Here is a 25,375-nt window from a genome sequence, read left to right as displayed (position 1 = left end):
GTTGTTAAAAAACAAGCAGGACATCAAGCTTAAAGCAGGTGAGAAAAGTCGCTCGGGAGCGTGTCGTGTGCGCCTTGCTGCTTTTGACAAAGTGGAGAAGGGACTCTATACGTGGTTTCTTGAAATCCGAGCGAAAAATATTCCCGTGGATGGCCCGATGTTAATTGAAAAGGCCAAATGGTTTGCTACGGCTCTTAGCGAAGAGAACTTTTGCGGTGGCACTGGATGGCTGCAACGGTTTAAAAACCGCCACGGCATTGTAGGAAAGGCCATTTTAGGCGAAAGTGGGGCTGTCAGCAGCCAGGAGATGCAACAGTGGCTTTCTGAGGAGTGGCCGAAGATCACTGAGAAGTTTTCACCTGCAGAAATCTTCAATGCAGACGAAACTGGTCTCTTTTGGCAAATGTTGCCAAACAAGACACTCGCTCTTCGTGGAACCTCATGCCACGGCAGTAAAATGAGCAAAGTGCATGTGTTGGTGCTGCTTGCAGCCAATATCGACGGCTCGTGCAAGCTACGGCCATTCGTGACCGGGAAGAGCAAGTCACCACGCTGCTTCAAGAACTGTAAACAGCTTCCTGTGCGCTACGGCTGTAATAGGAAGGCCTGGATGACACGTCAACTTTTTGTTGAATGGCTGCAGGCTTGGGACGCTGAGTTGGGCAAGTCGGGCCACCGAGCTTGCCTTCTGGTAGACAACTGTTCGGCCCATCAAACGACTTGCAAGCTGCAGCACATCGAATTGAAGTTTCTCCCGCTGAACACCACTGCGAGACTGCAGCCTCTTGACCAGGGTATCATAAAGGCATTTAAGGTAGGCTATTGGAAGCGACTTATTCAACGGCTCCTCATAAACCTCCGCGCGGGAACCGATCTCAAGAATGACCTGCTCGGCGCGATCCAGATGATTACCGGCGCTTGGGGCGACGTGAAGCAGGCCACAGTAGCCAACTTTCGGCAAGGCAGGCCTTGAAGTGGCCGGAGATGAATGTCCGGAAGCTTTAGATGACGATGAGTGCTTGGAGGACGCGTTCCGTGACTTGTCCAATTTTCCCGGCGCCGTCCCGTCCGAAGTTACTGTTGATGACTTCATTAACGCTGACAGCGAAGTTCAAGCGGTAGCCGACCTCGCTGATGAGGACATTGTGGCCGGAATAGCTGCCGTTCAAGACGGCGATTCCAACGACGATGAGGGCAACTGTGTTTTCGAAGAAACACGTCCGTACACAGCCACTGAACTGGTGTCAGCGTTCAGCCTGATTCGGCGCTGTTGAGGCGAAATGGAAGACCCTGGGCTCTCGCACCTGGACAGTCTCGAGAAGATTGATACTAGTGTTTTAAACTTCATTCCCCAGAGGAAAAATCAGCCCAAAATTAGTGATTTTTTTCCCTGAAATAAAGCGCTTTCATATTGTGTGCACACGCTATGTGATTCGCGGCTGTTCCAATCGGTAAGCCACAATTTTTTATGATCGCAAGTGCTTTTTTGGCCTATATCTGTATATCGAATTTTCGCTATATCGAACTATTTTTCGATCCTCATCAAATTATATCCGGGTTCGACTGTATTCGACGGTGATGATCACAGCGCCCTGCGTCGTAGTCTTGCTGCTGGCAGATCCGCAAGCGTGCGAGCTGCCGAGCCTCTTCTGCACGTTGTGTAAAAACATTGGCGTCCGTATCAGTGTTGTCAAAGTCGTGTGGAAGCATTGGACCCAACATCGTTCGTACATCCCGTCCGTGAACAAGGGTGAACAGAGTCATGCGCGTTGTCTCTTGTTTCGCCATGTTATATGCAAAGGTGATATAAGGTAGGATGTTGTCCCAATTTTTCTGTTCAACATCCATGTACATGGAGAGCATGTCTTCAATTGTTTTGTTTAGGCGTTCTGTTAATCCGTTGGTTTGTGGATGGTAGGCGGTTGTCTTCCGATGAGACATTCCACTTAGCAGCAAGACGTGATCTAACAGTGCAGCCGTGAATGCGGTTCCTCAATCTGTTATTACGACAGTTGGTGCGCCGTGTCGCAACACAACATGCTCAATGAAAAAGCGCACCACCTCGCCTGCTGTACTTCTCTGGATTGCCTTTGTTTCAGCATAACGTGTGAGATAGTCGGTTGTGATGATAACAAAGTGATTCCCTGTAGTAGTAGGAAGTGGGCCCAATATATCCATTCAGATTTGGTCAAATGGTTTTCGAGGAACCTGGACGGGTTTTAGGAGGCCGGCTGGTTTCGATGGAGGCGACTTGCGCCTCTGGCAGTCGAGGAAAGTGCGAACGTGATGTTTCACGGTGGTGGTAAGTCTCGGCCAGTAGTACCTCTGCTGCACTCTGGCCAGCGTTCTCATGTAGCCTAAGTGACCAGAAGTCACATCATTGTGACAGGCTTCAAGTACTTCAGTACGAAGAGCTGCAGGAATGACGAGCAGATAGGGGGACCCGGTCAAAGAAAAGTTTCGTTTGTAAAGTACTTTCGCCTGCAAACAAAATGACAACAGTCCTCTTGCGAAAACTCTAGGTGGTTTCGCAGATCTGCCCTCTAAGTAATTGATGAGTTCAAGCAACTCAGGGTTGTCCCGTTGTTGTGCGATGGTGGATGTGTCCAGAACACAAAGAAATGCCGAGTCTTCTTCGGGTGGAGCAGACGACTCTATTGGCGATCGAGACAGGCAGTCAGCATCCGTATGTCGTTTCCCCGACTTGTACTTGACAGTCGTGTCAACTCTTGCAACCGTAGGCTCCAATGCGCCAGTCGTCCCGAAGGATCTTTAAGGTTTGTCAACCAACACAGTGAATGGTGGTCGCTTATAACTGTGAAGTGGCAGCCATACAAATATGGGCGAAATTTCATAACCGCCCATACTACGGCGAGGCATTCTTTCTCAGTCGTGGAGTAATTAGCCTCTGTGCGTGAGAGTGTTCTACTTGCATAGGCAAGTACTCTTTCTGTGTCCTCCTGCCGCTGCACAAGAACAGCTCCCAAGCCAACATTGCTTGCATCAGTGTGGAGCAATGTAGGAGTGGTCTCATCAAAGTGAGCAAGCACTGGAGGTGTCTGGAGACCTCCCCGCAAGTCGTTGAATGCGCCTTGCTCTTCGTCGCCCCATACGAAAGCAACGTCGTCTCTCGTCAGGCGAGTTAACGGCGACGCAATATGAGCGAAGTCTGCAATAAACCGCCAGTAATAGGCACAGAGGCCGAGGAAGCACATGACAGCCTTTTTATTGGATGGTACGGGAAACTGTGCGATGGTGGCAATTTTTTCGGGATCCTGGCGGACACCTGCGTGGTTGACGACGTGACCAAGAAACTGTAGTTCCGCAAAGCCAAAGTGGCACTTCTCCGTAACTGAGGTTTTTTAGCGCACGAAAAGGGACGAGAGACAGTGGCAAGACGCGGACACAGCGCTACTGTCAACGTCGGCTTTCTGAAATTGCGGCCGTCCCGTAGCGTCGTTTTGCGGCTTTGATCAAGGGGTGGCGAACGACGGCTGCTGGTGTGACTGCAGCGGCATAACGAGTGCGCGCCTCGAAGCATCCTCTTGCGGCGGTGACCAAGGAGCGGCTGTTGGAGGCTGGTGGTACGGCAGTGTGGTTGTGATGGGTAGTGGACATCGGACAGCGGCAGCGTAAGTCATGGGATGCTGGTGATCTCGAAAATCAGCTGCCGGGAACGCCTGCCTGATTTCGTCGCGCACCACTCCGGCGATTCATGCTACAGGTCTATCCAACGTCGGTGTCAGAATCTCTTGCACTTCCTCTCCGACAAGCTCTCCGATCAATTCACGCAAGGAATTCTGATACTCGACAGTCCCTGCGGCAGCATTGATTGCATTGCTGGTCGACAGTCGATCGTACTGCCTGCACCATTGATGAAGGGCCCGCTCAATAGCCGTAGCCTCTTTGATAAAGTCAGTGACGGTGACTGGTGGATGCCGCACAAGCCCCTTGAACAACAGCTCTTTTACACCTCGCATGAGGTAGCGCAACTTCCTATCTTCGGTCATGTTCGGGTCGGCTCTACGAAAGAGGCGGGCCATGTCCTCGGCGAACATTGTGACTGACTCATTAGGCTGTTGCACCCGTACCTCCATCATCTGCTGGGCGCGGTCGCGTCGGTTGGCACTTGCAAAAGTATCCGTGATCTTCTGCCGAAAATCATTCCATGTCGTCAGGCTAGCTTCATGGTTCTCGTACCAAGTACGGCCACTTTCGTCAAGGGCGAAATAGACGTGGGAAAGCTTTTGCTGCTCAGTCCACTGGTTAATCTGTGCGACGCGTTCATACTTGTCAAGCCAGTCTTCAATGTTTTGGAAGACTGCACCGCAATAGCGATCAGGAACCAGTGGATGCAGAACGGTTACCTGTTGTGGACTGGGAAACCGGCTGCTTTGGGGTGCTTGCAGTGAGCTGGTTTCGGCCATTGCGAGATTTGTGCAGCTGCCAGAGAGAGGTGGTTGAAGAGAGGAAAACTCCGAGGCAAGGCCTAGCATTCGGCGACTAAAGCGATGCACGGGTGTCGTAACTGGTGACAATGCCTCCGGGCTAGAGGAACGACTCCCAGAAGGATTCTAGAGCATCAGGCAAACTCAGTACCCTGCGCCTCCACCAGAGTCACGGTACAACGCGGACAGAAGACAGGGAGACGTTCAAGAACAACAGGACAACCTGTTCAACAACAAACGGAACCGAGGCACGTCTTTGTCTTCACCCAATCTCAGCCACCCACTAGACTGAGTCCGTTATTGCCCCCATCATCGTTGTCTTCTAAGTAGAATACATGCGTCAATATTAACGATATTATTCGTTACTGATATAGAAGAAACTACTTCAATGCGTGTAAGGTACTCACAAGAAGAAAAATAATCGCGTTCGGAGTGTTTGGCTTGCTCCGCCGGCTGCCATTTTTGTTTTGGTGTCCCGCACTGACAGCGGCAGCCATCTTCTTGTTGACCCGTTGTCATCCCGCAGCAAACACAGGATAAAAAAGGAAAATGTTTTTTTTTCGCAGAAAATTTAAGCCGCATAATGATTGCACCTATGAATTTGCGTCAACTGTTTTGACAAAAAAGTGCAATCATTATGCGAGTAAATACGGTAAGTGGGGACAAAGAACTTTCCACTTGGTCGCCCGCCTGCGATGACGCTTTCACGAAATTACGCCACGTGGTAACCTCACTGCCTATCCTCCGCCACTTCGATCCTGCAATACCCACAGCCCCCACCAATGCTAGCGGTGTCGGACTCGGCGCCGTACTCGTGCAACGAAAAGTGGGGTTTAACGAATATGTCGTTGCCTACGCGAGCTGAACTCTAACGAAGGCTGAGGCTAATTACTCTGTTACCGAAAAAGAGTGTTTAGCCATTATTTAGGCCCTTAAAAATCCTGTCCTTATTGGTATGGTCACCCTTTCGATGTTGTGACTGACCATCCCGCCCTTTGTTGGCTGTCTACTCTTAAGGACCCATCTGGCCGACTTGCTCGCTGGGCCCTTAAGCAACAGGAGTACAACATCCGCGTTCTCTACCATTCTGGCCGCAAACACATGGGCAACTGATGCCCTTTCTCGCTCACCGGTCTCCGTTGACTGCGCTTGATATCTGCCCTTATGGGGATGTGCGACTTTCACGCGCCCCATGATATGTTGTTTTCTCGCATGGCTCCCATCTCCTGTAATCCGGCTTTGCTGCGTGGATTTACTGCAACGGTCGGTATGCTTGCAGGGTAGTACGAGAGATGGCGCGAGTGTTGTTCTGCTGACACCACCTAACAGCGGGTTTACTTGGGCGCAAAGAGTAGAAGGCTTTTCCTCTTTGACTCGAGGTCGGCAAGCGGCGCGGACACTCTGCATGTGCATCGATCCATGCTTTTGCGAGACCGTCGCGCAAGGCCTAGCCCGAAATGGACGAACACGATCGTTTGAACGTGCCATCGTTCGCATGACTGTACGTGCGAACGACCAGGTGTTGGTGTCCAGCATGGGGCGATCATATTCGCTAGTTATCCGGTCATGGTGAGCCAGACTTTCGTGATTTGTCGCACGCCCATCAGCATGTTTTGTGGATAGCAACTCGGCTAGCAGGCATTAGTCTATGAAAGGTGCAATAAATGCCGTTGTGGTTGTTTGCGCTACTGTGTTGTCATTTCTTTGTCCCAAGAGCACGGGTGAGAACCCCACACCCTTGAGCCCATACTTACATCTCATGCACTGCATAACATGTCGTCAGAGCACCGCAAGGATCCCTGGGTCAGTGCTCTCATCAGCCTCCTTTCTGATCCATCCACCTCTTAACCATCACACGCTCTTCACCAGCAGGCTACTCTTCTTCGTTACAATCAATATATCAAGATAATCACGCAAGTTATTTTGTTGTGTTACAAGACGTGTTATAGCGTTAAAGGTGCAAGAGCAATTCACATAGAAAATGCTAGGATTATGCAGGTTAGGGTGAGGCCCGCAGAATGTTACAGCTGACAGTAACCACAAACAGGAGAAGTGATTGAAAACTAGTTTATACAAACATAAGTAATCACGGTATTTCCATGTTACTTCTAGGGGTCTAATATTAAACATGTGCAGTACTATATAATAATATATATAGCACCGCGCAGTATTATAATATATGTAGTATACACTAATATATGTATTTTCCCCTTGTATTTTTTGTTTCCCACTATTCTCTGTAATGCTTTGGCACTGAGGGTATATCAAATAAATAAATAAATAAATAAATAAATAAATAAATAAGTAAATAAAAGCCAACAACATTGACATGTCTCTCGGAATTGAAAAATTTCCAAGTTTTCAGATGATGGCTGCACTGGTTAGACAAGTGGTGAAGGCTAGAAAGTCGACAAGTAAGCTGTCAATGATTGAACATGCAGCCGACGTTGATTTTGGAAGTATTGCACTGCGATACGTATTTTATGCTGATGAGGCAGGCCTCTTCTTCAACTTAAAAGTGGAGAGCAGCTTCGTATATGTGGTGGCCAAAATGGCTATCAAGAACACGGCAGCAGGAGCAGACAAGATAGGCAGCACAATTATAAGAAATGTAGGGGCAGAACACATTAAGTACATCACAAGTTTCTTGAATGAGCACTGGGAGGTGGAAACTGTTTCGAAACAGCAGCGACATGCAGAGATCACCACCGTCGCAAAGCCAGGCAAGAAGCCATGCTTGAAAAATATGCGGCCAATCTCACTAACCTCATGCTGAGGAACACTGCATGAAAGGATCATTATGATCAGGCTGGAAAATTACCTGGAGGATAATGACACCATGCCTCACACAATGTTTGCGTTCTGACCCAAGCTATCATTGAAAGATATCCTACGCATCATCAAGAAGGAAGTTCTGAGCAACATTCCACAGTATGGAGAGCATGTGGTCATGGCCTCGACTTCTAAGGGGCCTTTGACAATGTTAGCCATGAAGCTATGCCGTTGAGCTGGAACCAGAGCCCCTCCTTACTTTTACTGGTCGTGAAGCTTCGCCGTCACGCTGCAGGAGCGCTTGGTGCGCTGCGTGTAGCGGAGGGGCATCGCGAAGGCGAGAACGAAGGCAATGCGAAGTAGCGTGGCATGTGAGCTGACAGTTTTCGGCTTCTCCGTGTGCTGTGTCTCATGAAAATGTGCCCTGGGTGTGCCTGAAAGTCGGGTCAGGAAGCCGCGTACTTGTTGCGTACCTGGATGCCGCACTGGGTACAGGGGAAATGCAGACAAAGTGTCGATGTTCGGCCTGCCCAGTGACAGCGACCGGCGTGAAAAATGGAAGCTCGCCATACCACGCCGAGAAACTTCTGGCTTCAGTTTCGGCTCCCCGCATGTGCATGTCTGTGAAAAGCACTTCGATGCGAGTGACATTGTGCGTGCGGATCAATGGGTAGTTGATGGCGTGGTTGTGACGTCGCAGCGTGATGTGCCAAAACTTTCGCCGGATGCCGTGCCGAGGATTTTCTAAGGCCTTCCTGCATATTTGTCAAATCTGAAAAAGTCCACAACTCACTCGCCTTGACAGCCTAAGGCTACCAAGCGTCGCCGGAAACTGTCAGCTGACCTGGAGAGCTCCGGCACTGCAGCGACGATGTGCTCGAGTTCGACGGGCGCAAATGCAATGGAGACTGGCGCAGGTAATGAAAGTAGACATGCGTGTGCCTTGTTGCTTGCTTGCTGATTGCATGTGCGGCACACGAGATATTTATGAGTGAAATTTTTGCTTTTCTTCTTTTTCGTAGGCATTGGGGTGAACGGAAGCGTTCGTGTAGACGCTGCCTGTCAAACGGAGGCAACCATATGCAGCTTCTCGCAGCTTAAAAAATTGAAGGCCCATATCCATTGTGTGGAGCAACAACTTCAGCGCTGTCAACTGAAGCTTGTGGGATTGCTTGGATTTCTTGCTTTAAAAATTGTTGTCCTGTTCTCATGAATAAAACTATTGTTCTCACTTTCTTCACCTTTGACGTTGGAAACCGGTTCTGACTTAGTTTACCTTATTAATGATGGTCTCGGCCATGAAGAAGAAATACTTAAGAAAAATTACTTGATTGTATTGATAAATTATCAATACCAGTTGCAATAAAAACCAGAATAAAAGAATGAAAGTTACAGAATACTTTATAAGCAACCTTAAGGGCAGATGTGGGATGAAGGTGCTGGCAGTAAAAAAAGAAAAAAAAAGCAAGAAATTCATATGAAACAGCACTTGGCCTTAATTGCTTATTTTGGAATTTTAATCACTGTTTCATTCATACTGATTGTAGTTACGAATAAAATACATTGAATAAAATGAAAACATATGTTCACAAGTAAGCGGCTATGTAGAAAATTGCGGATAGGCGTGGTCGTGAGTTGTAACCATTGCACTTTCGGGAGCAATTAAGGCCGGTCCGAGTCTTAAAGGGGCCGTGGATCGGCTACTGGAATTTGCACTAAAGGCTTTAGGAAAAAATGTTTTATCAACATTGTATATTGCAAAGTATAAATAACATGCTATTATTGCCATTGAAATTCTCGTTCTAAAGCTAGATTTATTACTAAGTCCCATTAATCGTCGTTTACCCAGATTTCCTTCAAGTAGAACGAGCACTGCCACCAGACCTGCCTCCACGCGAGCAGGCATAGCCAGGGGCGCCTGCGCCCATTGCCGGTGCGTGTATGCGCACTGCGCCTCGTAACTTGAACGGCGAACGCGCCAGCCCCGCTCCGTCGGACCGGCAGGTGGTCCCATCTCTGTCTCTTAAATAATAGCCAGCACATACCATGCTGGCGCCTGTCTTATTTGTTTTTGTAATAGGGACTCGTATTTCGCAAGCAAGGCCCGCTGGCTTGTTGCGCAGTCGGTTGCGTGCATGTTTGCCGAGTGTTACAGGGCTCGCCGGCCGCCAGTGCGTGGATAAACAGTTTCATTTTTGTCTGTGCCTTCATCTGCCCGGACACACATCCTTCTAACAGTAGTCTCGCTCCGTAGAAGTATTTTTTCGCATTTTTCAGTTCCGTTGTAGGCCGCAAAGCGCCAGCTCCGGATTCACTTCGATGCCCCCTGAATGGCGAGCCACTCTTGTCACCTAGCGGCCACTCTTGTCCCTATATCAAACTTTCGGGGCAGTTTCATGACCAGTAAAAGTATTGAGGAACTCAGCTTGAACTACTTAAATTGCGAAAGAAAGACCGACAGCTACGTCAAGGCGTTCCTCACAGACAGGATTGCGACCATAAGGATGAGGGGCTGTGAGGTCAGACACGCTCGGGCTGCCTAACAAGGGCATGTCACAAGAGTCCGTAATATCACCCCTTCTCTTCATCATCGCAATGACTGGCCTGGAGGAGAAGCTGAACACCACAGAAGGCATCCGGCATGGAATGTGCGTCAGCGACATAACGATATGAATGACGGAGGGCTTGTTGGGACTCAAAGAAGAGAAACTCCAAGTGGCAGCTGACTGAGGAGAGGGTCATGCAAGGGCAAGCTCACCAGAAAAGTTGGAAATACGTGGGGTGTGCAGGCCTAGACCGAGGATGATAAAGTAGACCTGAGAGTCATGCTGGCCTGGTACATGTACCAAAAGTACAAACACAAAGGATTCTAGGAAGGTCGATTCAATCTAACCAGAGGGTGGACCACACTGTCTGGGTCTGAGTTTGCATTCCAAGTGACAAGAATGATCGTGCGCCTCCCAAACAGAAGAAAGTTACTCAAGGAAGAGGACACCTTCAAGCTGGTAAGAGTGGTGAGCAAAGTCACCTACAGCCTTCCTCTAGCCGCACCTAAACCAAAGGGAACGTGAACAAGTTGAGGCAATTCTCAGGACAGCTTATAAGACAGCACTGGATCTGCCAACAAGAATGGCAACCATGGAGCTACTAGACCTCAGCATAACAAAAACTTATGACGAACACAGGGAGTTCACAAAGCTCACCTCCCGAAACACAAGATTACAGCGGACCACAACAGGATAAGCCCTCCTCCGGACACTAGGCCATCATGACAGCATGCAAGAGATCGAACATACGGTAAACATATAAAGCAAATAAACCTTATTCTCTCTCTCCATCTCTCTCAGTGTGGAGGGCCAGGCTTGCCGGGGAGGCCAGAAGAGTAAGGAAAGAGTTACTGTGCTTTCTTAAGTCAACGCCAATGGCTCAGAAAAAAAAAAAGAAAATTTGCTCACTTTAATTGGTAAGTCCAAACAGCCGAGGTGCTTCCATTCGGTAGGATGTTTACCTTGTTTATAAAAAGGCAACAAAAAGGCATGAATGTCCGTGGATGACTGGATTTTTTCCGCCAGTTTCTCACCAACTAAGAATACAGACTTCTAATGTGATCCCAAAGTCACGTTTGTAATAAGTCGAAGGGCACTTAACATAACAAGCTCCAAAAAGAGCAGTTCATAATTGGCTACAGCAATGTTTTCTCCTTAAAGGGCCCCTGAAACGGTTCGGACAAATTTTGTAGACACGTAGGGTACAACTTAAGTAGAACATTCGCACCACAATTTAAGTGAAGCGTTACGTATTAATGGAGCTACAATCGATTAGAAGTTACCCTCCTCCCTAGCCATGCTTTTCCTGCTCAACTCGTTCGCCGAGCGATCGGGGCTAAGCTCCGCCTTCACTGGTTATGCGTCACGATGCGACGTCACATCGTCCACTTCCGGTTGTTTTGGAGCCCGCCCCCACCCGCGCGAGGCCTCTCCGCTAGCCGCTTGGCCGTCGACCCCAAGCAAGAGCTATCGAAGCAGCGTGCGTTGCGAGCATTCTGTCCTAGCGCTGAACGTGTCTGGTATTCCGGTAACCACAGGCAAGCTGGTCATTTCGGCAAATGACTGGAGGCATAAACTCAAGCTGATGAAGGAGCTTTAGCGTGGATGTATGTACGCGATCGGTCTGCACGGTCCAGCCACTTGTTGGCGCAGCACTTAACCAGCCAAACAAAGCGCTAATATTGCTCTAACCAAGAGTGAAACATTTTAAACAATTATAAAAACAACGTGTTCATGATTACACTCCTGCGAAAAATACACACCAGCAGCAAAGAAGAATACACTTCGTTACTGCTACTGTGTATGGTTGAGCTCTGTGCCACCAGGTGGCTGCACCGTGCAGACCATTCAGATTTGCGCCTCTGCTTATCTCATGGCTCATCCCATTAGGGCACAGTCAAGTGGCCAGACCCTGTCCCCTTGCGCTTGCGTTTGCCCTAATACTGGACTCGTGAAACGCCATTGTGTTAGTAATCTTCTGGTGTAAAGTGACCAGTACAAACGCGCAAATCCTGGTGCCGATCGGATAGTGTCAGTCCGATACGCAGCAGCCAGTTCGCTCGTATGCTGCCTTGCAGAGGGACACGATGTCGCACCTTGACATATAGCCAGTCGCTACATTTGCAGTCTGCAAGGCAACAAAGTCGAATCATAGTGCTCGCGAAAAGACAGACCGACTCTGACCGCGGAGCTCTCGTCAAAATGGAGTACGTTGTAATACACGCAGACGACACTTGCTGTGTGCCGGAAGTGCTTAAATGTACTGAAAAATTGTTCTTGTACATTCTCTTTATGTTACTTTCTTTATACAGAAACAAATGAACTAACATTACAACTATTACGAAGATTATTTGTTTACCATAAAGTTGGAAAAATTATCGATCACGCGCCCTGGTCAGCCAATCGGATAGCTCGCCCCACTGACGTCATATGGGTGATTTTTGTCATATGGGTAGGGGCGGCTTAAAATTCCGCCGAGCAGTGTGCTGCGATCGGCAGTGATGTGCAATTTAAAAACCTTATAATAAATTACACGCTTTATGCGGAGCACTTAGATATGTCAATTAATGATCAGAAGCACCTACTCTAACGACTCAGTACGTTTGTAGAAAATCCTCAAAATCGTTTCAGGGTCCCTTTAAAGTGATTGACCATGGCGGCAGGCTGACGACATTTTTTGCCTACTTTTCCCTTTTTCGACCTGGCAACCATGCCATGATGCATCAGCATTTTCTTGAGAACTGCAACCTCTGGCAGCAAGTCGCAAACATCGCCGCATACACAAACTGCCAAATCTTGTCAATCCTGCGCGATATGTCCACGTAAGTTGGAATGGACACAGAAGTGGGAACAAACAGACACTTCGGAAACAAGTTCTCTTCACGTATCTTCGTCGTATGAGGTGGAGACAGCTTTCCTTGGGCGGTATTCTTGGGCGATCCCTTTCGGAGATAATTTCACTTTCATAAAATTTTGCATAACTTGGCACCAAAAGCATCCCCAACAAGTGGTTCTGGCACTGCGCCAAGCTCATTATCAGTGCCAAGAGCTCTATCGCTCGTATACTTTGAGGGGTTCGATACTGGGACTATCTCCGTAAGTGATTGCACGAGATCATGTCACATTTGAGCTTCTTTCAGATTGAGTACTTCTTAAGAGGCTGCACAACCATTTTATTTGGGGATGGTAGCAGGTCACTATGAGATCCACAAAGCCCTTTCGACCAGCCTCGCATTTAAAGAGGGCCTCCCGCGGGTGCTGCCATCTGCGAATCGCTGACATCGAGCTGCTGAACCATGCTGGAGTTTCCCTCCTTCTTGGCCATCAAAATTGCTTGTCTCTGGAAGCGGGCATCATAACAAATGCAGTATGCCACCGTAACGTCCCGAATAAGCAGAGTTGAAGCGCAAAGGACCACAGGGTACTGCGGTATCGTAACCGTAGCACAAGTACAGCAAAAATCTCGCCAATTACAACCGAAAACAAACTTTATTTTTAACTTTGGTTGACTTGTGTATGGACTGGATCGAGACGTAAACATACAGGTTGCCAACGTAACGCTAAAGTAACCCATTATAAGCCAATTGCGATGTACTCACATGCCAGCTTGCATCTGCTTAGGGCTTTTCTTTTCTCAGACGGTACCTGAGAGGTGCCATACAAAGCGAGGTTGGGGTAAAATTGCATCTTATGTAATCTACATTTTTAATACATTATTTCCATCGGGGTTTTGCTGGGACCAAACCATTTTGTTGTAAAGTGTGGGTTGTCGAATGACTGGGGAATACATAATCGAGGTTCCACTGTATTTCTTTTAGCAGACAGAGAGCATTAACCGTACTTTCACAGTCGACTGTTGCAAAATACAGTAGAACTTTGTTGGTATCATCGCGTTTCATTCGATTTACCGGCACCAACGTTCACAATCGAGAACACAAAACATTTACCTAGTATGGTTATGCTTCTTTTTTACTGTTTAATATGCACCCGGGAAACACAATCTTTCAACACCAACATTAAGTACATCATCGCCAAACTGCGATCATACGATACATGTTGCTAGTTAACAAAAAAAGGTGCGAGGTACGTGGGATCGAGAGCTGCAGGCGCCCACCCCACAGTGCTCGCACGTGTGAAGCGACAATGCCAGCATGCATTCAGTGTCTCTGCATGGTACACACTCACAAATATCGTCGCACATTGCAACCCCAGCTGTTGTCACCAACCATATTGCAACAAGTATCGTCATTCCTCTAGCTGTTTGACTGCACGTGAAGTGCAGTGAAACAGCCGCAAGAAAAACTAAAACGTACAGCTTAAAAAAAAAAAAGAATCTCTTATTATGTAATAACCCAAATGCACCACCGCTACCTGTGGCAGGCAGTGTGAAGTGAGTGTAATGTTTCCCTCTGCCGGCATTGTGTTCTGGTGTTGCCCTCCAGCTCGATTTTGTTTCTGTTTCCTGCTGCTGTCTTGAACATTACACAATATTAAAAAGACAAAGCTTGCTTCAGGCTGCTCAAGCCCACCAGGTCGACGCATCTCTTGCCAAGTGCACACGTCAAACCTCCTTGTTTAGCCACATCAAGCCACATTGTTTAGCAACTTCGAATTATGTTTTTCTAGTTGGTACGCTCTTTCTTGTAGTCGTTTTTTTTTCCCGAGATGCATGAACAAGGTTCTACTGTATTTGGTATTTTTTGAATATTAAGAGACACTGAATAGTTCCTCTTCGAATACATACAGTTCAGGTGGAATATGCTATTCATATTCGAAACATTGAATATCCTCTCATCCTTACTGCCTAATTTTCTTAATAGAGTGACATATCTCGGCATAACAAACTTCAGGAGATGATAAACAGAAATCCAAGAATCCCCAGATTTCTAAATATTTGTTTGTAGCACTCTGTATTGTTAACATGACATGAAAACTGATTACTAACGTTATTCTGAAAAGTTCGGTGTTCTGAACTTTGCTTGCAGTACTGAAATATTTTGACACCAAAACTATAAGCAGTCAGCAGGGGTATTTTTGAAAAATTCGTTATTTGAAAAGTTTTTAAGGAGCCATTTGTAGTAATGAAGTTTCACTGTATCAGCCTTTAAACAGCATCTAAGCAGACGACGCACCTGGTGGTAAGCATGTATGGCATACGTTCTAGCACGTTGCGTCTGAGACTTTTCAGAGCACCACGCACACCCAAAGGTGTTACCTAACCTCGGAGGTCACGCTGCGGAGCCACACGTCTGCAGTCATGTGTCACTTTCTGCAAGAAGTATTGTGGCACTTTTTTTTTTAGTTTCAGTATCAAAAATGTAAATTTTAGCTATCTTTTCATATCGCAACCATTTGTATTTCAAACATGAAATTTTTGGATGCTATTATATACCTACATTATCTCAGACTAGGCTTTTCACACAGTCCAAAATTTTGTTGCTGTTGGCCTTTAAAGTTTATGAAGTAACTATAAGCACACACTGTGCACACACACCTCAATGACACGCTCGAGCATGGTGTCGAGCTTGTCGATGTCGTCAGTGGCTCGCTGGTAGTTGTCCTCGTACGCCTTGCGGAAGCGGCCAAACTTGGCTGCCAGGGCGCGCAGCTGCTCGTCCTTGAGCAGCAGCTCCTCACGCAGCTGCTCCAGCTCCTGACGCAGCTGCAGCTTGGCACAGATGGCATCCGCCTCAGAGGAGAAGCCCCGCTGGGACAGCTCCTCCTGCAACTGCCGACCCTGTTCCTGGTTGACGGCCGACAGGCAGCGGTTCTTCTCCTTCAGGTCACCCATTTGCTGGAACAGCAGCTGCACCCACCAGAGTTCTCTCCATCAGCATGGCAACGAGACACCTGCTTCTCTCAGTATTGCAACATAAACAGATCAGTGTCCCCTGACATCCAATTTTTGATGCAGGGTCAACTGCATGTGCAATTTTCTTGAGCAGATCCCGTATACTGTGGGAATCAGTGTAAACAAAGCTTTGGCATGTGGGGAAGACAAAATGGCACAACACAATACGAGATGTGGTTTTGTGAGGACTTTTCTTGCTCTCGTTCAGTGTATTTTGGCAGCAAACACGTCCCACCCACAGTGGTGACGAACCTTACTGACAAACGCAACACAAAGAAGCATCACCAAATACAACCTCCTAGCTGCAGTCAGTTCTGTACCACTGAAGCTGCAGAATTTTGTCACAGCAAGTAAACTTATCAACAAATGAGGGCACGGCTGCAGAGGATTTTTTTTTATTGTGCGAGTCCTCTATTTTCATCGTCAACAAGTACAGTGCTGAGTAGCCAGTGGAGTACTGGGTTGTGGTGAAACAACCTCCTGCTGAGCTTAAAAGGAAAGACAGATGACAAGACACCAAAACCCAGGCAGGCAGGCGGGCAGGCAGGCAAAGAAAGCTTTGCTTTAAAACAAATATAAATAAAAGCTCACTCATTTCTGTCATACTATTTTAGGCTACAGAGTTAGTTAAGCTTCCAAGTGCTGGTGGAAAATCCAAAAGTTTGTTCAGGAAATTGCATTCATTTATAGCATGTACAGTTATATCTTGAAATAGAAAACTTCAGTATAATGAAATTCTCGATATAACAAGGTATTCAACTTTTTATGACTTCTTGTCTATAGAACAGAGTGCATTTTGAACGCCAATATAGAAGTGTGTTTGTGCACAGCTTCAATATAATCACTGCTGCCACGACGCAATATCAAGACAATAAATAAAAACTTCTTTGGATGAAGCTGGCCAAATGGTTGAAATACAAGCGACCGCTTGCGAATGCAACTCCCAAATCACGAAGAGTGCCATGTTCGGTATAAAGTCCAAGTGTCCATATATCGCATCCTGCAAGCTGCATTTTTTAGGTGCGAGTGAAAGTATGCAAGGGTTCTGTCACATGTGGAGAGGAAGTGGAGCGGAGACCCGAGCTTACAGCGAACAAAAAACAAACTGTTTATTGCCTCATCCAAACTCCCCAGCCCTGCTCTCGTCACTCCCTCTTCTGCTCGCAGCAGTAGGTGGCGCTAGTAGTCGATGGCGCTAGCAGCAGAACACTAACAATTGTCGCATTCCTCCCTCTTTAGTTCTTGTCATGGAGAATACTGGTTCACAGGGCGTCTTGTCCGGGCACTTTTTCACAGTGCGAAAGGGCTTTCTCCCAATAGGACTGCTGCTGGCAGCCCAGTTCTGTTGTGGGGCTGACTTTGTGGCTGTTCTGGCTCAGCAGCAGCTCCTGCAGGCTCCACAGGCTCTGTTGCTTGTTGCTCAGCTGGCTGATCTAGAGGCACAGTGTTTGCAGATGGTGGTGGCTGTACAATGTTAGGGCGAATGTGGTCTCCATGTCTGTGCCACACAGTTCCATCTTGTAATACATCGTCAGATGAAGCGCAGCTTGTAGGACCGCTAACAGAAGCAGGTACCCATGGTGGACCTGATCGGAAGTTCCTGGTGAGCACTGGGGCACCCCGGGTCCATTATTGGCGCAATGTGGCAACCCTTATCTGCATGCAGTTTTTGCTTTATCTGCTTCAGTTGAACAGACGATCGAAGGCTTGGGCGCATGACATCCAAAGGTGTCTTGATTCTTCTTCCCATGAGCAGCTCACACGGTGCACGGCCTGTTACTTTATCAGGTGTTGAGCAGTAGTGGAAGAGCACCCTGGTCACTTGTGTCCTGAATTCACCCGGTGTGCTTTTCTTCAGTTTATCTTTGATAGTTTGTACTACCCGCTCTGCAGCCCCACTGGAAGCAGGGTGATATGGAGGCACCAGCATGCGACGGATGCCATTCCTGTTCAGGAAGTCAGCGTACTGGCTACTGGTGGATGCTGGCCCATTGTCGGAAACAATGATGTCTGGCAGACCATGTTGAGAAAAGACCATCCTGAACACAGAGATCGTGGCCTCTGCAGATGGTGATGGAACAGGGTGAACTTCTACCCAATTGGAAAAAGCATCCACCATCACGAGGAAGTAGTGTCCCATGAATGGACCTCCAAAATCAACATGGATCCTGGACCATGGCTAGTCAGGAAATTGCCATGGCATAACTGGTATCCTCTGGCCAGACTTCTGGTGTGCTTGGCAAACAGGACAGTTCCGCACCTGGTTCGTCATGTCATTGTCGATTCCAGGCCATCACACATGGGACCTAGCAATCATCTTTGATTTCTCAATTCCAGGGTGGCCAGCATGCAAAAGCTTAAGTACTTGGGATTGCAGGGACTTGGAAAAGATGACATGGGCTCCCCACAAGAGGCATCCTTCATGCAGACTAAGTTCATTGGTCCTCGTAGTGTAAGGGCCCCAGTAAGGGGCCCTTACAGTTCTGGGCCCCCCACCTTCTGGAAAAGGACTCCCGGTCAGTACAGCCTCAGCCACTTGTGACAGCATGGGATCCCTTGCTGTAGCATGTCTTACGACTGCAGGTGATAGGACATCAGGGGATGCTTGTTCTAACCTGAAGACATTGGCAGGCGTAGAGTCATGAACCTCAGTTGCGGGAAAGGTAGCCGGCTGAGTCCATCAGCATGGCCTAGCATACTGCCTCGCTTGTAGATGAGCTCGAATTGATAGCTTGATAGTCTGAGTGCCCACCTGAGGACTCTCGGTGATGCCTGGCTTGGCACACCTCAACTTGAGCCAAAGAGTCCTAGCAATGGCTGGTGGTCTGTTATAGTGGTGAACGGCCTTCCCCACAGGTACTGATGAAATTGGCTGACACCAAATAGCAAAGCAAGACCTTCCTTGTCAGCCTGACTATAGTTCCACTCAGCAGCAAGCATAGTACATGAAGCAAAAGCTATAGGTCTTTCAGTTCCATCTGCTTCGGTCTGTGCCAAGACTGCTCAACACCATACTGTGACGCATCACAACTGAGCACAAGTGGTTTCTCAGAACAGTAATGGACCAGAACAGGTGCATCTGACAAGAGCCTTTTACTTGTGATGAACGCTTGATGAATGTTACGTACACATTGACGCACACTCGGTGACCCGGTCCGATGATTGGTTTCGAACCCTGTTACTTTCCCACAGCAGCCCGATGCACTATCCATTCCACCTCAAACTACCCAGTGACCTTCGCAGGAAGGAAAACGGTTGGATACAAACGTACATATATAGCTAGCCCCAGGAAAGTGCATGAGGTACCCTAAGAATGCTAAATCATTAAAGAAGAAGCTATACATTGAGGTGCTAGCATTTTTGCGTACCGTATTTACTCGATTCTAACGCGCCCTCGATTGTAACGCGCACCCGTCTTCCGTGACCAAAAATAAAAAAAAAATGAAAACCTCGATTGTAACACGCACCCGTTTTTCATGATCAATAAAAAAAGAAAGGAATAGTACAACATCGTGCACCTTGTGCTTTCATATAAAAATACTATTTTCTGTCATTTAGAAAAAAAAAACATTTATTCCCAATACAGTAAAGTTGCGATGAATAAACACACAAATGGAAGCGGCGTACCTTGCTGCCAAGATTTTCACTGCACCGGTATGAGTCGCGTGGGGCAATAGATATCACTCGTCGTCGCTATCAGACAACTCCTTATCGCTATCGACAGACCAAAGCGTTTCATCCTCAGTGCAGTCCATGGCATTCGAAATCCCACGCTTTTTAAAGGCCTTGCTGACCATGGCAAACGGGATCGTGCACCATGCATCTTTCACCCATCCAGCAAGGTCCTGCAGCGAGGCACACTTCATTGCATTTGCAGGCGTGATTTCGTGGCAGCCACTGACAAGCCATTCGGTGTAGAGCGCCCGAATACTATCTTACACAGGCTTGTTCAAACAAACATCCAAGCGGCTGGAGCTGCAATGTCATGCCGCCGGGCATCACGACCAGGTCGGTGTTGAATGCAGCCAGCTTGTCCTTGATTTGTTTGTCAAGGTGGCACCTGAACACATCGAGCACAAGCATCCCACACAGACCCAAAGTGCCGCCGGGTCTCTTCCGCCAAACATTATCAATCCAGTCAGTGACCAAGTCTGTGGTCATCCAACCTTTTTCATTTGCGCGCACAATCACGCCACTCGGAAACACAATTCCTTTCGGGAGCGTCTTCCACCTGAAGATAAGATACAGGGGCAGCTTGTGCCCATCCGCAGTCCAACAAAGCATTGCGGTGACTCAAGTCTTTTCGTGGCCGGAAGACAAAACACACACTTGCTTCGCCCCCTTTTTTTCAACAGTTGTGGGGACAGGCATGTCAAAGTAGAGCGGCATCTGATCGGCATTTCCAATCTGTCTGAAGAGGTAGCCGTTTCTATGGCAAAACTTGAGAACGTACCGCTGAAAACTGTGCAATTTCTCTTCATATTCTTCGGGCAATTTTTGGCACATCCCTGTCCGCCTTCGAGGAGAAAAGCCTCTTCTTTTCAAAAAATTTGATAGCCAGCACCTGCTTGCTTTGAAGTCACTCTGAATTAGCCCTTTCTGTAGGGCTAACTGCATCGCCCATACTTTGGGCAGATCGGTTGTCACAGGCCGCTGTGCCACTCGCTGCTCTTGCACGTATTCCACGAGCACCTCTTCTATTTCGGCGAAGCGGCCCTGCTTCGGTCCACTGAAGTCCTTCCTTGTTGCTTTGCTGGCAAAAATATTCTCCTTCTCTGTTTGCGCCAGTTTGGAACGCAAGTTTCGGGAACTACGAAAGCCCGTGATGCGGCCCGATTTCCATCCGTCTCTGCACACATGATAACTTTCTTTTTAAATGCGGCATCATGATGAACTCTGTGTGTCTTCGCAGTCGTTGCTTCCATGCTGATTGAATAAACGCAGAAAACGGGAAGGCAGACGTATGGTGTGCTGGAATAAGGTAATGTGTCGTCCTGTGGTGAAAACATGCCTCTTTTTGTGATGGTGGCCAGGGGTGCTGGAGCACACTGGTCTACTGCAGCGCCACCTGTCGATGCAGCTTGGAGTCATTGCTGGCAAGAGGGAAAATAATGGTGCAAAATAGGGCCTCCGGGATTGGCAGTTATGGTGGTCGCAGAGGCCATGCATGTACGTACGGAGCTCACTGACCGCTTGTGGTTTTTCCTGCTGCATTCGCACATTCTTTATATGCACTGGTAGCGCTGCATTTATAAATATCTCTGTGTGTGTATGTGCATCTCTTCAGTGAAACCTGGCAACCGCCTTTCTGGCTGATGCAACATGAAAGGAATCCCATGCAACCCACCAGGCACAGTGCAGGTGCTCCTTCCGAGCTTCTTATCGTCACGTGATTAGAAATACAAAAAACATATGCGTGCTTACTGAATGGAACAAGAAGACGAGTGTTTGTTTGTCTTCTGCAACCAAAAGGCTGAGCAGACGATCAGGAACACTGCTTGATCTGTGGTTGGAAACGTGCAAGCTTAGATGCCATTTTGATATATCCTAACAGCTTGTAGTGTTTATCTTTTGTGAATTATGTTAATTTCAATTGTTTTGAGAGCATTTTAGTTCATAAATGCAGAAAGTTTTGCACAACATGTCTAAGTTTCGTGCGCTAGGCACGTCAGTCGATTGCAATGCCCTACTGGTGGCGTCATCGCAGAAGCATCCCCGGTTCTGCCTTTGTTCTGCTGAACGGACGACACACTGTCCCATTCCAGTACACCATAACAGGTGGTAGACTAGGTTACATCAGCGCCTGTTACACATGCAACATGGAGGTATGCACATGGAGGTATGCAACTACGACAGCTAGGCTAGAAGTGCATACGAGGCGGCCATTTTTTGAATTCTGATGGTGATATGGTAACGCGGATTTAGGACTGTACTCGATTCTAATGCACATGCAATTTTCGGACCCGTTTTATCGAAGAAAAAGGTGTGCGTTAGATTCGAGTAAACACAATATATCTTTCTTGTGACACACAATCTCGTTAATAAAATTTTTATGCATGAAAAGTGCATTCATTCTGCCTTTTGTTTATGTGTTACATAAAATATTGAGTGCACTAGTTCCTGTAGAAAAAAAAAAAATCTGGCGTAACCTACAAAAAACACCTATTTTCCCCTTGGTAGGAAGAGTTAAGAGAACAAAGTGTAAATGTAAGGAATTACCACGATAGGTCATCTGCCTGACATGATTGCAGATGCTCACCTTTGTTTAAAGGGCCCCTCACCAGGTCTGGCCATTTTGAGTTGACGAGCAACCTGCGTACAATGCGCGCTAACGATCATGTCTGCTAAGTATTGATATGTTTGTCTCTTTCGGGTAATGGTCTTTGACCGTCTAACAAATGTTATCGTCAGCGCGGGACATGCCTGCACGTATCGGAAGTTTATAGAATGCTATCGATGGTTCTTTTTGCTGTTTGTTGCCACTGAACATTGTGTAATCTGATTTCATATATGCGTGACGTGAATGGGTAGAACTTTCTGAAAGACATGCAGGCACCAGCGATTACTCTGGAACCTTCGATGACTGATGTATAAAAGCCGACACGCTTGATCTGCTGATCAGATTTTCGCCGACTGCCGACTGTGTTCGCCGCTGTCGCCGTTCTTTGAGTGTAGCTTGTTTTTGAGGGCACAAATTCGCCCAATAAAATTCTAGTTTCGTCATTCCCAGTTTTGCTGCTTTCTTCACCGTCACTACTACGTGACATCTGGTGGAGGTGCTGGGTAAGTCCAGTCGGCGGTCACAAATGGTAATTCTTGCCGTGCAGATTCCAGTCTGCATTATGAGGTGTACTCCAGTGGTCCGAATTTGAGGGCTTTCCCATGTAGTCTTAACTTTCTTCAACTTGGCGGCGATGGGTCCACTCGTGACAGAGTAGTCTGCTCCTGTGTCCACTAAGGCGGTGACTACGTGGCCGTCGAGAAGCACATCGAGGTCGGTGGTTCTCTGCCTCGCGTTGCAGTTAGGCCTTGGCGTCGGATCACGGCTGCGCTGCATTGATTTGTGACTGCTAAATGGCGTCATCAGGTCATCAAAAATTGAATTAACTGGAGTTGAATTAACAGAAGTCTACTGTATAATAAGATTTCACTGCCGACGTGAAGAAATACCGAGACAATAAATGGGGAACTTGAGCGGATGGTCAAATGGTTGAATTATATGCGGCTACTTGGGAATGCACCTCTCAAATTGCATGCCGCGCGACCGAGAAAGACCGCCGAAGTGGAACAGCATCACATTCCGTGCGATAAGATCCTATCACCCCTTGCATGCTGTATGCTTTAGATTCATCGTTATATTGCGCTCAGTTTTACAAACACGATATTAAGGAAGGACAGGACGTGGACGGACGAAGCGCAAACTACCAACTGTTTGATGCTGTTAAAGAATGCGCTTATTATATACAAGGAGATATGGTGCGAGGGGGGGGGTACATATAAAAAGATATGACAAGGTGACGACATGCGATTATAGTTTGGGTCCGGCATACATCGTTCACATGCACCCGTTCACCCTGGCAAACTCGACCTCAGCTTTGATAAGCGCGATGGACGGAGTGCTGACGGAAAGCACGTAACGCTACAGTGCCAACCTAACCCACTTAACAAACCAAGGTCCAAACGCTCAAAACATGTTCTTTCAACGTTTACGATGCCGCCGCTTTCTCGTCAGGGCTTTGACGCCACACCGTGACACAAACATCGTCCCAGTCACTGGCCCAGCGCTCTGTCGCCACTTCGGGCAACAGTACAAAGGCAGAGAGCTTTGCGTTGCACTGTCCCACTGCAGGTTATAGCAATTGCACTTGGAGCGAAACCAAAACTGCCAAAAAAATACTTGTAGACTAGTTCGCTAGTCAATAGAAAGCCAATCTGAAGCCTGTACTTCCCATCATTCCCATGATGGTTGAACGATCGCAGCGCCAGATTTGCCTCTAGGTATACTAATATGAAACTCTATGGCTCCAGGAGACAGTGCACCTCCATATTTTTTTCTGCCTTAGCAAAGAGTCAAGTGGTAAGAAGAAACCTGGCTGGTTTCTTCATACAGAGACGGCGAAGACGATGTCACTCCTTTGAAAATTCAAGCAACTCTGATCACCTCCAAAAGTATTATGAGACAGGTCATTATAAGAGATTTCTTTAAGCTGCTCTAAACCTAATAAATTTGTCAGGAAAGAAGCATGCACACCATGTCTCAAACAAGTACAACTCTTTATTGCCTCGTCTCGGCCTCCCCACCAGCCTGACACGGTGAACTTCGGCGGCTCTGTTGTGACGTATGGCGTGCAAGTCACGGCAAGTGGCTGTGACACAGCCACCGGCACCCCTGGGCCTACCAGCGCGGTAGTCACGGTGGCGGTCATCACTTGTTGCCGCAGCAGGGAGGCGACCTGTTCCCGCTGGAGGGGCGAACCGTCTGTCTGGTTGACGAGGTACTGCACTACTTCCTCTGGGACATTCATGCTATTCATTTCCAATCCCGGATGAGCCCCCACTTGTCAGGAAGGAAGCGTGCACACCAAGTCTCCAACAAGTACAACTCTTTGTTGCCACCACCCTGATACGGTGATGATGATGTCGCTCTGTCCGGGGGAGCCATCTCTTGGCCTTGCGGTGGTTGTCTCCGCCACACAGTCCTTACAACTTCTTCTTTTTTTTTTTGGCCGAGCAAATTTTTTGGACTGCTCAATTTCTCTGACTATCATTCGGCCCCCACGAGGTCGAGAATATCGGTCGGCTACAGGATAGCGAAACAAATAGCCAATTTTACTGACTTCGTTATATTTAGGTTTAACTGTACATGGAATTCTGTGGGAGTGTATACATGAGTCCAAAAAGACTGTGCATACCCAAGCATAGCAAGCACAGACACCAACCAGCCCAAGAACAAGTTCTTGTGTGCATACAAGGTCCTGCACTGTGAGTGGTTACATTATAAATTTATAAGTATTCTGAGTTATAGTAATTTCACAGAAAGCATCACAGATCAAAAACAATGGTGCAGTGAAATTGTACAGAGTGATACTTGCATAGCTTCTGCAGCATTGCCTGCTTAGCATGAAACAGAGTACAGCAAAATCCTGCTGATATGATCATGGCTGGTACGAAATTACATGCGATGCAAATTCGTAATATTTCGCGGCCGAAATGTGTTGCGCAGATAGCACAAAACATAGGTTGCTACGAATGCGTTGCTGCGGTGCTGCAGATCGTACGGATGTGCTCAGTGTGGCCACAGCGGCGGCAGAGACAGTGAAGCTGGTGCAACGTGGAATGCCGATCACCTGTAGGTGCCAGGCCACCACATTACAGGCTACAGCAGAATCTAGATGATACCAATCTCACGCCGTCACGAAAAATATTCGTACAACCCGAAATTCGTATCACCGAAATACATAAAAATGGAAGAGTTAAAGTTAGAGAAACTCACAAACTTTTTGTTGAATGGAGCAAAAACAAACATTTTAGTTGCAGAGAAAGAAATTTCTGTCCTTTTGCTTGGCTATGGTAACTGGTGTGGCCTGGTGCCAAGCACAATGCATTGGCGGGCTAGTTGGTGCGAATCCATGCATGCTTTGTTTAGCGCAAAACGACAGACACAAGAAAGACGACCAGGACAAGGCGCTACTACAAGCGCCATGGCAATTAAGAGCACGGCACCTCCAGTATGCTTATTTTCAAGTTGCTGTCATTCC

The 25,375-nt window shown here is 47.6% G+C and overlaps 2 protein-coding genes across 5 annotated transcripts in view; one reads left to right on the top strand and one right to left on the bottom strand.

The window, feature by feature from the left end:
* LOC142576674 (uncharacterized) overlaps positions 1 to 8,453 on the top strand; it is a 47,012-nt gene extending 38,559 nt beyond the window's left edge. The window contains exon 5 of the mRNA XM_075686906.1: positions 8,243 to 8,453. Coding sequence (XP_075543021.1) covers positions 8,243 to 8,254 — 12 coding nt within the window. The 3' untranslated portion in view covers positions 8,255 to 8,453. The remainder of the gene's footprint in view (positions 1 to 8,242) is intronic.
* LOC142576673 (uncharacterized) overlaps positions 1 to 25,375 on the bottom strand; it is a 334,510-nt gene that overhangs the window by 34,644 nt on the left and 274,491 nt on the right. For all 4 annotated transcript variants that reach the window (XM_075686902.1, XM_075686904.1, XM_075686905.1 and 1 more), the window contains exon 13: positions 15,261 to 15,572. In XM_075686902.1, the coding sequence (XP_075543017.1) occupies positions 15,261 to 15,572 (312 nt within the window). The remainder of the gene's footprint in view (positions 1 to 15,260; positions 15,573 to 25,375) is intronic.

The sequence above is a fragment of the Dermacentor variabilis genome, chromosome 3 (genome assembly GCF_050947875.1).
Source record: "Dermacentor variabilis isolate Ectoservices chromosome 3, ASM5094787v1, whole genome shotgun sequence".
Lineage (NCBI taxonomy): Eukaryota > Metazoa > Arthropoda > Arachnida > Ixodida > Ixodidae > Dermacentor > Dermacentor variabilis.
This window is presented reverse-complemented; position numbering and strand designations above follow the sequence as displayed.